A 16,539-nucleotide genomic window follows, 5' to 3' on the forward strand; every position below is an offset into this window, starting at 1 on the left:
GAGCGATTCCACCGCATATAGCTATAGTTTACGTTTTAAGACTCGCGTTGAATATTCCGGAAGTCTTTGAGTTGGTGATGAGTCCTCAACCTACGTCACTGAAGGAACGCCCCTCACCGAAAAAAGGACACATTGTAGTCCTTCCATCACGTCAATGCATTTTGCTGTACTTGTTTGGTCTGAAAACTTCGTGTTACACCAAAAAGAGGCAGAAGAGGGCGACAAAGCTCCGTGTAAGGAATTAATCAGCCTGTGGAAACGGGCTGATTGTATTGTATTGTATTGTATTGTATTGTATTGTTTTCCAATGACCATCACTTTTGCCCAACATATTTTAAATCTTGTAGTCTGCTGTGCAATTCAACTTCACTACACTGAATTGTGTTAAATATTGTATGGATTGGATTAGCCTTTATTCGTCTCACAGTGGAGCAATATACATTTCACAGCAGCAAAGTGATGAACGTAAGGTGAAAGGAAAGGAAGAAGTACAATAAAAATAAAATACATGACCCCCTGTAAAGGAAGCCACTCTCGCAGTGCCATCTTGAAGTCAAAACAGTAAATAAATAAATAAATAAATAAATAAATAAATAAATAATGTGACACAACACAAAAGGCACATTATGTGTCCGGTACTGTGATTTTTTATTTATATTCAAATACGTTTGCAAATCAATGTTGGAAATTACGTGTCGGTATGACATAATGCAACCTTCCAGGATAATGTTACAACCGATGAGCTTGGATGGAGTTGACAAGCAGGCTCGCAGGAATGCGTCAAATTCTCTTGTTTGTTCCATCAAAGGCATCAAAAAGACCAAAGGGAGCCCATTGCGACTGAGTGAGTAACGTCACCGCAATTGGCATCCAGTGACAACACAACTCCAAAGACTGTCCTCCTCAATTAGAAATGCCGTCTTATTAATAGATCCTACAGCGCACTTTATCATATTGTCTCGAGAAGCTATTGGAAGAAAGGGGCAATTAGGACCCAGAAGCTGCGAGGCTGCCATTATTTTAGAATTTAATGACCACGCAACACAGAAGTAGATGTAGAAATGAGGGCTACAATGCTACAATTATGCATAATCTGGCAGATTTTACTGCACCCCCCACAGCACACACTGTCCCCGCCCTGAATAAATTTACATGGAAATGTATTTCAGCCTAATTTATTCCGAGAAATTAGAATATACATTACAAATATTTCCATGGACGACATTCTGCAACGTGCGGTTCGGAAATCTAATGACTTCTTTTCCCGACATGTCAATGCCGATTTATGGATTCCGTTAGAGGGGCTCAAGGTTTTTGGCAAAGACAGACAATTAATAAGATATGTGGATATGGTGATATGTGTTTTTTGGAATTGTTTTTAAGGTGTCCCATCTGCACACACCCACACACGCAAATGTCCGCGTATGTGTGAATATGCAGTCAAAGCGAGCGTCATTTAGTGCTAGTGGCAAGATGCATGACTCTGGACGCAACCCAAAAGCAGGGATTATTGACATGGATGCTCGTCCATTAATAAGACGCCGTATCCTTTGTGTTCGGGGTCGCCGTCGCCGCAGTTAAGTATAACTTGTCAAGGCTGCTCCAGCTGCACAATGCCTACCTCATGCATCTCCTGTCAGCAGGCATAATTCCTGGATGCTGGCCCGCTGCTGATTTCTGCATAAGTGATGCGAGCCTTCGAGTAGAGTTAGGGGCATGAGTCTGTTGCCATTGAGAGATGTTCATCATTCTTGATCTGGCTCTGTCAAGACCTGGTGTTTTAGTGCCTCTCACGATTAGGCAGAATTGACAGGCCAAGAAGGCAGTGAATAGCAAAAAATGTGAGGAACTAAAAGGGGTTGGTGTGGGCTGCGGGGTGAAGTGGAGTGTGGCCGCCATTTAATCTGCAATTTATCAGTTTAGGCTGCACCATGTAACATCAGGGAGATTACATTCTAGGGAGAAGGCGCTCCATCTCCCCCGTGTCCCCCTCCCCTATCTCCTCCTCCTTATGTCGCCTGACGGCAGAATGTGCAGGACAAAGAGGGAGGACTGTCCTTACTGTCACCATTATTGTTTGTGAAACCATTAATTAATATATAGCACAGTGGACTCCTGTCTGACCAAGTGCCTGCGTAGAGTACGCGTACAGACGCCCCCCTTTCTGGAGGCTCTTGTCATTATATAAAAGTTGAAGAAGATTAACACGCACAGTTGCATTTGGACACACACAAACACACAGATACCCACTCACAAACACACACTCACACACCGCCATTGATGTCTGTGACCTTGGAAGACACTGATCACATTAGACCAATAAATGCTTAATTGCCATTTTTCCGTAGGGCTGCTTTATTGATGGCGTTTCCAAAGTGATTAATATGAAGTGCTAACAAGATGTTGCACTCAGCTCTAAACAAAGCTGAGCAGGCATGTTGGAATACATTGACTTCTTGGAATTTTGCAAATACAGGCTGAATTCATTTTGAGGATTCCAAACGAATCCCAATAGAATTGCCGACGTGACTCATACAGCGTCATTGTTAAATTCATGCCCCATATTTCACCATCCCTTTTAAGAGGATCATTAAAAAGGTCACTGACTCCATGAGCTGTGTACCAACATATCTCTTCCTCTAGGAAGACAGAACCAGAAATATGAAGATTGTGGCTGAAAGGGAGAAAAAGCCAGAGCAGCCTGATATTAAAATGGTCCAGGAGTCAAGTAGAACAAGTCTAGTGGCTGGAGGGCAAACAAAGGAGGAGGCAAGAAGAGGTCGTTCTTAATAGCTAATGGACTGTCAATGCTCCTATTGTAAGACGTCGACTGCTCTGAAATATGTTTGCATCGATGTGCAATTGGCTATTTTTTTAATCCCTGCCTAAATTGTATAAATGTGTCCTCGACAACAGAGGTCATCAAGAATGGTGACTGTGTACCACCTACATGACCAGCTCACCAGTGACAGGACATTGTGATTTCAAAAGTATGGTGTAGAGAAAACATCTGATAATGAAAACACTTCCAGAGATTTATCGAGTCCTAAATATTGTTGGCCAATCATTGTACGATCACTAGCTTCAAATTGGTGATTATAATTATTACATGTAATTACACATTCTGAAATGTATAGCATATTGATAGCATATAAGGAGTCCAAGATGGCGCCCGATTAGGCAGCCGTCATTAAATGCTCTCACGAGCCTTGCTTTCTTTTGTTGTTTTTGTGTTTTCTTTTGTCACTTTGTGTTGTTGTGCCTCGTGTGGAACGGATACGGATTGTTTTTAAGCATTTTTGGCCACGACATTCATCAAGGAGGAGACTCTGGTGAGCGGTTGCACCTTTTTGGCAGCACAACTATGCCAGCACTGTTTTTGATATGGGAGGAATGTCAGTGCCATTTGTCTGTTATCGCTGGACAGCTCGGGGGCCATTGAGCTTTTTTTGCGCCTGTAATGGGCAGCATCTTCACAGCCCTGCCTTGTCCAGCGGAAATTTCGGTGCTGTTGGACAGTCTGCGGCTGGATGGATGCATGGCTTCATGAGCCCGTGATGAGAAGAAAGGAGCATCCGCGCAGAGCGTCGATGCGTATGTGGACTGTCGCCGCTTGGAATTGAAACGGATTTATGTGGGACAGGAGGATGTGAGATAATCTATTTTTCACATTTCACCATGACGTCCCCGATCCACTGGTGAAAAGGACACTTTTATCCTCTCCTCTTTCCTCTACAATTGCTCCATGCAACAAAGGGGGTGCAGAATGTGCTTAAGATTGAATGAATGTCTGTGTCTCTGTGTTGTCATGTTATTTGTTATTTAGTTTTTTTGTTCTTTTGACTTCAAGACGGCGCCGCGAGAGTGGCTGCCTTTCCAGCAGGCCTTTTATTTTGATTTTCTACTTCTTCCTTTCTTTTCCTCTCCCTACCATAACTTTGCTGCTGTGAAATGTAAATTTCTCTACTGCAAGACTAATAAAGGCAAATCTAATCTAATCTATTTCTGAAAATGTGTTATTTCAAAAGTGTGTGTCACATTTGTAGCCCATCCAATGAATCAGTAGCCAAAGTTTAGCTCTCAATTTTTTACAAGGCTTGGTGAACCTCATCTACAATCCTAATAGAAAGCTGACGATGATAATGTATAGTTTCATGCTCAAAATAAGTTCCAGTCTTGCTAAACCGCACGGGATGCTGAGGGATGTTTTGTACACGACAGTGTCTACATTTGGGGACAGAGAATTTGATCCATCCTGAAAGGCGGATTGAACTCTCACAAGAGGAAGACGTGACATCCGCGGCTTACTTGATGTCAGTGATAGGACAGCTCACTTTTAGTTTGGGCATGTTGCCAGCCAGCTCTCTCTGGGTCTTGAATGTTGTCTGTGAACAAAGGCCAGCTACCCAGATGACATTGAGGGGAAACCCGTCACCTGTTGCGCAAGGATGGGATAATCATACAGGCAGGAGGGGTGTGTGTGTGTGTGTGTGTGTGTGTGTGTGTGTGTGTGTGTGTGTGTGTGTGTGTGTGTGTGTGTGTGTGTGTGTGTGTGTGTGCGACTTGTCAGGACAGCAGTCAGCGCCAAGGCTTGAAATCCACCCTCGTGACAGAAATGATCAGCATCAGTAGCCCATCATCAGCCGAGATCATGTCCACAGCGTGGTTCATGCCAGGCACTGACACCACAACACTGTCCACTTGGAATACACAAAAATGCTGCATCCTTCGGACAATGTTCAAGTCAGTCTGCACCTCTGTAACCATTTATCCAAGAATGAGTTTCACTGACATGCATGCATGCACGTAAAATTTAAAAGTTGCTCTCCTGAAGAACAAACACTTGAAATCTGCTTAATTGTAACCCCAATGAAACAGGCGTGTTCCAACCACAGAGGGAATTTACTGTTAAATTTATGGAAATGCATGAGCGAGACTTGTATTAGTTGAAGGCTACACCTGTGCTTGTCAAGGTACTCAAGTATGCTGGATAATTGGCTGTTGATTGCTGCCATTAACATCTGACGGCTAAGTGCATCTAATTCCCGTTCCATTTTCATGGTTCAATTTGATGTCGCCACCCACTCATTCCTTCATCGGTGATTAGCTGTGCTGATATGGGCTTTTTTTTCTTCCCCATTTTTAATGATATACAGTAAGCACAATATGAAGAAAGAGCCGTAAGACTGTAATTGTCACACATCCCAAATTGATATTCATTGTCGTGAGCAATAAAAGAAAAGGTGGGTTGTGTCATTTATCCTTATGCTTCCATTTTTTATGCGTGAATAATAGAATTGGTACCAAAGGATGCAATAACACTGTCAATTGAAATAATGTGATATTATGTTCGTCTTATTATTTACAGTACTTCCAGCATGAACTTAACTAATTTTTATAAAGCGTTTCTTTTCAAGTCTTTGTCTTGCTAGTTCAGCCTTACACGGCATCGGTGCTTCCTGTTTGCATCTCCACAGCATCACCACCTCCGGGCACCGACATGAGGTATCCCTTTGAGTTTTAATCTCCTCGTCTGGCTGCAGCCTGGTGGCGATTTCATTTTAGTTTTAATATGTATATTTGACATTACGCTCATTTAGACCTCCCCCCTCTGCCTTTCATATCCTTAATTTAATTGACGTCCTTTTGCTCGATGTTTTTATGTTGTCTGTTTTGATGAGATCGGGCCACCACCAACCACATTTGTATTGCATCTGAACGGTTGATACTTGCACTATGTACAGTTTTTTTTAATGAAACGGTTTTGCACATTTACATTTGCACAGTATACAGTTGACATTTTTATTTTGTTATGCTTAGAATATCTTGTTTTCTATCCTTTCACCCCCCACCCCACCCCCTTTCAAATTGCTGCTGTGGACTGCAAATTTCCCTATTGTGGGACGAATGAAGGATTTCTGATTCTGATTCATGGGGGGGGGGGGGGGGGGGTAATTTTTCTTAAATTGCTTTCACTTGCTTTTGTACCTTGTTCCAAATGCTTTTTATTTTGTTACTTTGCACTGTTTTCCTCAACCTATTCATTCATTCTGGTGGTTTCTGCAACCACTACACTTGGTTTTGTACCTTACTAAATGCCATTTTACAACACTGCCCCATTGTATTGTGCAATTTCATTTCCATTTTATTCCATCAGTGTCGGTCTTCCCATCATCATTCGTTCATTTGGGTAATTTTTCAATCGCTAACTCTTAATTTGCCTTTCTTTGCACTGTATTCAATTCACTTTTACCCTGTGAGTGTATAATTTTGATTTAATTGGTAAAGCATCCACTTGTTTCTTTTCCATTCAGGCAGTTCCACTACTGTATCTTACTTGTTAAACTATACAACGTAATATAGCTTAATTTGCACCATTTCTTTATTCCCGACAGACAGACAGACAGACAGACAGACAGACAGACAGACAGACAGACAGACAGACAGACAGACAGACAGACAGACAGACAGACAGACAGACAGATAGATAGATAGATAGATAGATAGATAGATAGATAGATAGATAGATAGATAGATAGATAGATAGATAGATAGATAGATAGATAGATAGATAGATAGATAGATAGATAGATAGTTTTTTTTTTTTGCTGTAAGCGAAATTCCTTGACTTCTGATGTCACGAACTGTACTGGTTCTTTGTCTTGATCCGAGGAAATCGAGCGTGCTGGCGAATGGTGTGTCTGCCATCTGGAGGCTCCAAGTAGAACAGCGCGGACGTTTTCCAATCACATTTCACCCACTTAAACTTCGTTTTCCATCGTTGCGAGTCTCTCCAATCTACACAATATTTGTCGGAAAATATATTCATTATTCCCACATTACAACTTGCTAAAATGTGCTTAAGGCTGTGTCAAATGAGTATGAGTACTAGACAGCAGAACTAATGTATTAACGTATTCATTTCATTTTTAGTTGTTTTCTCATGTGAGGCAGTTGATAATGAAGGGGTAAGCGCTATTAGATAATGCGGAATATCAGGGGAGGCATTTAAACACCTGAGAATGCCTCAAAACGTGCAGTCTCAGAAGGCCATAAGCATTGACACTAATTTTGCAAAGGAGATATTCATGTCTGGAATTCAAAAGGTTACTAAAACATCCTTTGAGATTGTTGTCTAAAGCAAAATCATATACGCCGGACCTTTATGAAAGTCACAAATCAACAAGGCCTAAACAAGCCAGCCCTGTTCAATGTGATCATCGGGCTACACTTCAAAGAAACAACAGACCCAATGCTTTAATTAGACATCATGGTGCAGCCTAAACTACGAGCCCCTCCTTATAACGCAATGGTCGGATTATTCTAAGACAAAACAGGCCTTTTCGTATCCTTGAACAGCTTCCGTCAAAAATATCAAATCTCCAAATCTAGCCACTGGTCTGTGTAACTAACTAATTAACTTCCACCCCTAAAATTTGAATTTAAATTAGCAATTGCCAGATATCATCAGGGGATAGATAACACCCTGTAAAGAGTTTATGATGAAAAAAAGAGTATTAGGGAAGGCAATTGGTGAATTAAGGAGAGCTTCAAATGAGGGGATATCGCCAATTACAATTTGCTGTACATTTGTCAGCAATACTGAAATGTTTGCAGATGGGTTGCTATTTGTGGCCACTAGATTGGATGCTGCCGCTCCACTGCCCCTGCGAACAATTATATTCTGTGCATAATTTGCTTTCCTCGTATTCTATTGTGTGAAGCACAGTCCAGATGTAGCTACAACTGTCCAAGCCGGTGAATAATGCAACACTGATGAGCATTCACAGGAGGGTGTGATTGATTCGTGACAGAAATAATGCGTCAGGTAGTATAAATAAGGGGAAAACATCATGTTTTTATTGTTTCTAAAGAATTACATAACGCATTAATCACAGTAAAGACAAACCGACTGACCTTGCATTTCACAGGCGAGCAAGCTTACGTTTAAAATGAGAAGCAAGGTGTCTTTCTTTCCTCTCTGTCAGGCATTTGGCGCTATTGCACAGGAAGCAGAGCGATAAAGCTTTAAAGAACACAAGTTAAAAAGATGGGTATTTTTTTCTAAATATATAATTTGATCCAGAATGATGTCATTTACACAATAGCTGCTGAGTCGATTTGTGAAGCATATTTCCCATGAACCCAGTAACGGTGCAACCTATAAACTGTTTTTCCAGTGGATGGTTGTTCTTTTGGAGTGGATTGCTGCTTGCAGAAGAAAAATAGGTGTATGCACGGTCCATGAGATACTGTTGTCTGAACTGTTTAATCTCATATTGAAAGAAACAGTCAGGTCTCAAAATGGACTAATGGACTACTCCCTGCCCATTTAATTTAGGAACATACACGTGTTTTGTGCAAAATAAGTTATAGTTTCAACGACTCAAAAGAAAAAAGGGTTTCGCATCTTCTGGCAGGGTCACTTACTGGCCTGTTGCAGGTCGGGTCTCATTTAAAAATATTAACAACAAATGTGCAGACCACTCTCTGACTAGGGGCCAGTGGTTCACCCAATGACACCCCCACTCCTCTCACTGGACAAAGGATACACGCAAACGGCATAGAATTAACACAAAGGCAGCAACAAGTTAACAGTGTTGATTATTTTCTCTCCATATCTAATGTGCATTGTGCTGTCAGCTCATTAACTGAAGGTCAACTAATGGCACATCAGTGCACAAAAACTAAACCGTTCAGAGGAAAATAAATAATTGCACAAATGCCAGTCCCTTTCTTGAATGCATGAGGAGGTAGAGAGCTGCGTTCCAATCAAGCAATAATATTACTTCTCAGGCATACTGCAGATGAGAAATAAAATAGCTTTGTTCGCTGATGAGAAAAATGCTCAACAACTCTAAATTGCAACTCTAAGGGAAGGCTTTGACTCCACAGAAGCGATCGAGTTTTGTAATTCACCGACGTAGCAGTCGGTGCGAGCAGGCAGATAATGCTCAGACAAAAGAAGGGCATTTGCTCAAATTCAAGTACATTAAAGTGACTGAGTTTTGGCAATCAGTAACATGTGAAAGATGTGCTGAATGTAGTTGGCCCAGTGAAGAGCCTGTGTGCGCATTTGCGCTGGTGTGGGGGCAGGTCGTCTATGCAGAAAACTCATTGTAAACTGTACAGGGCACCCCAAATAAAGGCACTATTTTCAATATACAGTGTCTTTAACGCCACAAGCCGACCCTGTATATCCTCATCATTCAGAATTCCGCTCAGGTGCATTCCTTTTTTTCCAATGTTCATCAGAAAAGCTTCCCTGCCTCACAAATGCGCATGATATGCATGTTTGAAAGAGTGAATTAAAGCATTACATGAAAGCATAAAATTACTGTGTGGGCCCTTGTGTCCAAATTTTCAATTGACACACATTTGGATTGAGGTTGACCTTAAAAAAAATCTGCCACGTAATTTGGAATAGAGTGGGAGGTTAATTGGAATCCACGATGATGGGAGTCACCGAATCTCATCGTCAGTTACAGTGCTTCTAATATTCAATTTAATAGAGCGTAATTGAAACGGGCAATCTCTCAGGGGCAATAATAAAATGAGACAATCACACAGACTAATTCTGGTCCCTTTAAATAATTTTATCATTCAGGTTTGAAGAGGTTAATCATTTAAGGTTGAATTTATCTAACAGCATATATATATATATATATATATATATATATATATAGTTCTAATACATACACCCAAAAAGTGAAACATGAATTGAGACAATATAAAATGCAAAACCCAAATCAAGGTTGCAAATTTTCCCCATTGCCGTTTTCCCACCACGGCAAAGACCTGGATTTGTCCACATACACACAGGAATATATATATTCTGTACTCTTTGAGCGTCTGTGGCTATGTACAAGCTATACACACGACGAGCAGGCTAAGGGCCAGGTTTCAAATGCTGTGCAGAGGGAGCAGTTGGTTGGGAAGGTTCCCAGTATCCCGACTCCTTCCCCCACAGTCTGCCCATACAGGTGGCTGTTCTGCTTCACTTGCGATCGTCGATGGTCTTAATGAATTCCACCGCCGCGGTGAACTGCATCCACCAATAGCACTCCTCCCCACTCAGCCGGCTGGCGTAGAAATTATTGATGTACTGAACGGTGGACAGCAGGCAAGGCGGGTTTGCCTGGAGGGGAGGAGACGCAGGGATGGGCTGATATTAGCTTATGGGAAGAAGGGAAAAATGCACACTACACTGTTCACGTTAAAAATGCACATATGGCACATTTTGAATGATGTGCATGTTTCAAAAACAGGGTTGGAACAATCATGTGTATTAAAGGGAAGGACAAGAGGAGTGGGAAAAACTTTTGAGGGTGACACAAGCATTGTTTTTCACAAAACTTAAAACATTTTTACAGTGTTCTTGTGTGTGTGTGTGTGTGTGTGTGTGTGTGTGTGTGTGTGTGTGTGTGTGTGTGTGTGTGTGTGTGTGTGTGTGTGTGTGTGTGTAGATGCTACAATGAAACAATGAAATATAATTACAAGCATTACAAGTGTCAAAGAGTCTCAGTGCAATAAGTTTATGCAAAAGGTCAGTAGTTGACTACAAATTCTCAAAGGTGAGTTTCCTGGCCATAGACTCAAAATGTTTAGCTTTGTTCCACTTTGTTATCACTGTTGCCTTGTGGCAAGGGGCTTCGGCTTGTTGGAAAAGGTATTGCTCATTATCAACCGTTTCTTGGATGGTTAGGAGAAGTTGCCCTTGGATGATATTTTGGTATCATTCTCCAGTCATGGCTGTTGTGAGCCCAATCAGCGGGCAAAGATGGAACCCCCACACACAAATGGAGTCACAATGTTTTACTGTTGGCATCACACAGGACCGATGGTAGCACTATTTTTTTTCTTCTCAAGACAAGCTTTTTTCCCAGATTCTTCAATTGGAAAAATGATCCTTCGACCTTTTCCAGACTATCAGTTTGTCAATGTTGTGCCTTGTTTGATGTCCTTCTTGACATTGGGCTTCCCCGCCAACAAAAGCTTTTCCTCATTGTAAATGCAGATGAACTCATAGCTCCTTACTGGCATTTCTGAGCAAATTCTGCACTGGTGGTGTGCCACTCCAACAGCTGAATCAACTTTAGGAGACACTAGTGGCATTTTCTAGACTTTCTTGGGGGCCTTGAAGCCTTCTCCACAACAACTGAACCACTTTTCTTGAAGTTGGTTTATGTTCATTTCCAAGAGACACGTAGCAATGATTTGAAATGCATGCCACGAATCCCTAAAATATGCTGGAGTACATGCAAATTGCCATAATAAAAAAATTATACATCAAACTTTGCGAAAATTAATATTTTTCTCGTTCTCAAAACATTTGTTGACAGCTCTGCGTGAAGACTCACCCTGATGAGTACAAAGACGAGCACAGGAACAAAGTCATCAGCTCCGGGCACAGAGTCTTCATTAGCCAAACTGAGAAGGTTCATGATGGTGGAACACATGCGCAGTATACACTGGACTTTGTCTCGGGGAGTCTTGTAAGCATTGATGGTCTTTATCTCAGCCTGTGCAGAGGGCCAGGGAGCTTCCTTCAAGTAAACCTACAACCAAGCAACACACACAAACACACGCACATGTGAATAAACAAATACAGAGAAACAACAGAGTGTCAGGTCAAGATGAAAACAGGATTGAGAGGAAAAAAAGTGTTCATACCTCCGGTATTTGAAGTGCTTTATGATTAGCAGTCACAACTTTGGACAGCCGCTGGATATGTTCATGAAAAAGCCTGTAGGGGTGGGAAATTCTGTCTTTAAAATGCATCAATGAGGCCAGTTGTTTTTCAAAATTCACCAGGTTGATATAATTGGATTTGGATTTGGGTTGGATTTGCCTTTATTAGTCTCGTAGTGAAGAAATTTACATTTGACAGCAGCAAAGTGATGTAAGGAATGAAAGTAGAAAAACAAAATACTGCTAATTTTAAACTACAAAATACTATTACCATCTCCTCAAATATTGTAATATAATGCTGAAATGCAAAATAATAATATTTTGTACAGGTTTTGATGCACTAGAGCAGTGTTTTTCAACCTATTTTGAAACATTGGAATTTTTTTGCAGCACACCACAAACCATCTCACAGGAAAGAGGCAATCAGTGACGTGTTGCCACACGGACGCATATTAAATTACCCTTCCAGTCACTTTGCTGCTGTGAAATGTAAATTTCTCCACTGCGAGCCTAATAAAGGGAAATCCAATCCAGTCTTTTTAGCACGGACACAGGACAATGACATAACATTGACAGAAAAGGATTAATAAATGTTTGTAAAATTTTACATTTGAAAAAGGGCCATTAGTATGTTTCTCACGGCACACCTGACGGTCTCTCACGGCACACTAGTGTGCCGCGGCACAGTGGTTGAAAATCACTGCACTAGAGCATTAGGAGAAATACTTTTCCCTCGGGATCCACAGAAACACCGGGTGCTTATGGTGTCTATCACTGGGTCAGTGGAGAAAGTGCAGCTACTAACTGATCTCTGTGAATGTCTCCATCCTGGTTGGGGTAAAAAGCTAGCTTGAAGATGCGGTTCATAACGCTGCGCTCGATGGCCATCTGGGCATCTTGCAGCTGGTCTTCACTCGCATACTGCCAAATGGCATCACGGGCCATGGCACCGTACAAGTAGCGCAGAAAATCCTCCACCGCTGCAGTCTTGTCATCTGCTGCTGTGCACACTTGAAATGCTGAGAGAGAGAGGGGGGAGGGAGAGGGAGAGGGAGAGAGAGAGAGAGAGAGAGAGAGAGAGAGAGAGAGAGAGAGAGAGAGAGAGAGGGGGGGGGGGGGGTGAATTTCTGTGACAAATTCTCTCAGAGTTCTTTTGAATCTTGTCAAATCTGGCAAATGTTTTGAAAGTATGGTTACAAACTATTACAGAAAATCAGAGGTACCCTTGATGAAGTCAAGCATCCTGGACTCCATGTGCTCAAGAAGGAGGCGTACGCAAACTGTGGTAAAGTAGCGGTTGGCTACCTCCTTGTCTCTCAGAACTCTCTGGAGGAGTCTCTCCAGATGGGCCTGGGAGGTCTGCAGACCTTGGCGACATCTTGTTAAATAGGCTATGTATGGAGCCCGTTTTCTATAGAAAACACCCACACAGGCCTTTGTTTAAAAAAAAAAAAAACATCTGAATGTTGCCAAACTCTTGAGAATTACCTGTAATCTTCTGCAATGGCGACAAGCAGCTTTCTACAAGTGCGAGGGTCGAAACGGCTGACGCAACGCGAAGTCTCCTGGATCTGGGCCATCTGGTTTTTATCCTGGAGGTTGATGGCCTCTGCTAACTGGACCTTTAGGAAGCACACTATCTCATTGTCTGTGAGGGAGGAAGACATCATTAGAAATGATGCAAAGGCTATGCAACATTGAAATTGGTAATCTGATCACCATGCGTCATCTGCATAAAAATATGACAAGAACAGAAAAATCAGATTATTAGTTTTTTGCTTTTACACTCTCAAATGATGATTTTTTTGGAGTGTCATTTTATTATGCTAACTCAAAATGAGCGTGTGACAGTAGGATGCTGCTTTTGTGCAGCATTCTATTAGATGTATCTCTTCAGTAACAATTTCTAATATCATTTTTTCCTGCAACTGAAAGAAAATTGCAAGCATGTTGGAATTCTTCTCTGGTGTCATACCTTCAGGGTCCATGTGGTCGGGCAAACCATTTCTAGTGGTTGCAGAAGTCAGAATTGGCAAAGCCACCGAGTCTGCAGAACACAATGCCAAACGCAACTTTTTCTTGGCATCACTGAAAGTAAAAAATAATCAGCAATTAATATGGACCAGAATTGTGTATATGCCGAATTGTGACAATCATACCTAAAAGAGAACTTAGAGCCATGCTGTTGGGCTGTCTGGCTGGCTGAATCTGGGAGATCATCAGCAGAAATGTTCTGCAGAGCATCTTCTCTTGACTCATGAACACTTTCCTCAACACAAAGATCTGTCAGAATAAAATAATACCGTGCCATTAACAGGTATGCAGACTACTCACAGAATTCTCAAGACAAAGTATCTTTTTCTAGATGTGGCATAATTATGTTGAAGGGACAACAATGTCAGAGCGTCTAGAGAGCAGGATTATGTTTCACAACACCCAATAATTAATCCCAACAGCTTTAAACTGCCAGGCAGGAGATCGAGAGGAAGACCAAAGAGGAGGTTTACAGATGCTGTCAGAATCAGAATCAGAATCATCTTTATTGCCAAGTATGTAGAACACACAAGGAATTTGTTTCCGGTAGAACACGCTGCACTAGTATCGTCGTCAAAAAAACTGCTGAGTGGCACTATACAGTTCCATTTTGGCTACTGTTGAAAGAGTTCAATGAGTTCAAAGAGTTAATGGCTTGGGGGAAGAAGCTGTTTAAATGTCTTCTGGATTTGGTGCTGTCAAAGAGGACATGAAGGTGGCTGGTGTGAGAGAAGAGGATGCACAAAACCGGGTTAGATGGAGGACACTGATTCGCTGTGGCGACCCCTGAAGTGAAAAGCCGAAAGGAAAAGAAGTTTCAATCACTTGTTTTGAGTGAATAGCAAAAATAAGATTGTTTAACGTGATCAATTTAGGAAATTATTTGATGAGATCATTCACGAAGCAGAAATGGGAGAGGCAGAAAACTAGAAACAGCTCCTGTGTACACACCGCAGAAAAAAACAGGCAATTATAGTCGCCACTGCACATGTTTTGGTTATGTTTATGTATTGAATTTTACAGAATGATCATCTTTACTTTAAATACAAAATATTCTTCTAAATGACTAGCAGAGATCTCATCTCATTTTCCGTACCGCTTATTCCTCATTAGGGTCGCGGGGGTTGCTGGAGCCTATCTCGGCTGTCTTCGGGCACGAGGCGGGGGACACCCTGAATTGGTTGCCAGCCAATCGCAGGGCACACAAAGACATACAAGAGCCACTCTCACACTCACACCGAGGAGAACATGCAAACTCCACACAGGGAGACCGGACCGGGACACGAACCGGCGACCTCTGCACTGTGAAGCCAGTGTGCTAACCACTCGACTACCGGGCCGCCCCTACTAGCAGACTAGCAGAAATGATATTGTAAAATTTCGTGGTTGGGGTTTGCAGCTGTATTGAACCATTTGTTCAAATTGTATGACAGTATTTCAGCTAGACCGGGCCTTTATAACATGTTTTTTTATGATGAAGATGATGATGATTTCCAAAATCCTGGCCTCATAACCTTCATAAAGCGCTCCTGCTGTGGCTCCACCATTTGGACTGGTCCTCTTTATGTTTCGGTACTTGTCCAGAATGTCTTCTGCTACTTGGACTTGGGAGTTTTGTCTGGGTGTGGGGTCATCTGATGAATCAACAACAGATGCAAGCAAAAAAATAAATACATTTTAACAAATTACAATTCAAAATATACAAGGTGGATTTTATTCATCATTTTGAAATTTAATTTACAAACCTTGTGAGAGTCGCTCCGGGGCAATATCTTCTTTCTCGTGCTTGTCCCGTTTTCGAAATGCAGCTATAGGAGCTGTGAAGAACATGAAGATTGTTTGAATTATATGGTGTGACAAAGACTTGAATATGACTGGATCACAACTTATTAGCCTTAAAATGCACAAAGGCAGGGGATGGTCAACTCATGTAAAATGTCATTCCAGTTAAACTATCAAAAGAACCAAAATAATTATAATAACATTTCTGAATAAATCATCAGAATATCCTTAAAGCCCATTGAAACTCATTATGGATAATTAGGTCTACAAAGTTGAAATGTCTATGGGGGCTTATCCTATTAACACAAATGGTGAAAACAGGACAAACAATTGAGGTACGGACGGAGTCTAACATTTGATGAGACGCATAGAAAACACTCAGTAAAAGTGTAATAAATGTTGATATTCTGTGTTGTCAATACAGAAATGTTGCAACATAATGGCATGGAGCTAAATGCATGGATGACAACAGTGGGCATTCAAAATGCACCGTGTGACATGTACAACTCTGAAAGGTAACAACTACTAAGCAGCATGGCACGCAGCCCCGGCGTTACAGCCAGCTCAATGGCGACAGCATTACCTGGGACGTTACTCTCGGCCGTCCAATATAGCACTATGAGGGACACAACAGACAGGGTTGGCCTTACGCAGAAAGGCTACCATGCTGCAGGACAACCAAGTGTGTGGAGCGCAGAGCAGCAGGAAAAACACATTGCACTCGGCACAGGTTGCCGGCAGACTGGTGGTTCAGGCTCCAACGATTCCCAACTTTACCATGTGTCGCCCATTTTATGAATATCAATTTAATGTTTACTTAAGAAACACAATTATCTCAAAGAATAATGTGCAGTCACTCTGTGTGGGCGCATCTCATTATTCCCCAGACAGATGCGTGAGATATGGTGGTCGAGTAGAACTGCAACAAGAGATGCCATCTATCAGTGGTGATGACAGAGAGGTCCATCTAATGACCATTAGCTGCTGGATGACAGCACAGCTGGGAGGGCGAGCGACCATACAATCTACACA

The 16,539-nt window shown here is 41.8% G+C and overlaps 1 protein-coding gene across 2 annotated transcripts in view; it reads right to left on the bottom strand.

The window, feature by feature from the left end:
- Positions 1 to 7,838: 7,838 nt before the first annotated feature.
- The window catches only part of gapvd1 (GTPase activating protein and VPS9 domains 1), a 41,029-nt gene continuing 32,328 nt past the window's right edge, over positions 7,839 to 16,539 (bottom strand). For both annotated transcript variants that reach the window (XM_088994625.1, XM_088994624.1), the window contains 10 exons: positions 15,471 to 15,542; positions 15,240 to 15,359; positions 13,851 to 13,974; positions 13,667 to 13,779; positions 13,180 to 13,339; positions 12,915 to 13,102; positions 12,497 to 12,710; positions 11,674 to 11,746; positions 11,361 to 11,558; positions 7,839 to 10,138 (listed from right to left, as the gene is read on the bottom strand). In XM_088994625.1, the coding sequence (XP_088850751.1) occupies positions 9,998 to 10,138; positions 11,361 to 11,558; positions 11,674 to 11,746; positions 12,497 to 12,710; positions 12,915 to 13,102; positions 13,180 to 13,339; positions 13,667 to 13,779; positions 13,851 to 13,974; positions 15,240 to 15,359; positions 15,471 to 15,542 (1,403 nt within the window). In that variant the 3' untranslated portion in view covers positions 7,839 to 9,997. The remainder of the gene's footprint in view (positions 10,139 to 11,360; positions 11,559 to 11,673; positions 11,747 to 12,496; positions 12,711 to 12,914; positions 13,103 to 13,179; positions 13,340 to 13,666; positions 13,780 to 13,850; positions 13,975 to 15,239; positions 15,360 to 15,470; positions 15,543 to 16,539) is intronic.

This window comes from Hippocampus bargibanti, linkage group LG04 (assembly GCF_051943395.1).
Source record: "Hippocampus bargibanti isolate YZ-2025 linkage group LG04, ASM5194339v1, whole genome shotgun sequence".
NCBI classification, from domain to species: Eukaryota; Metazoa; Chordata; class Actinopteri; order Syngnathiformes; family Syngnathidae; genus Hippocampus; species Hippocampus bargibanti.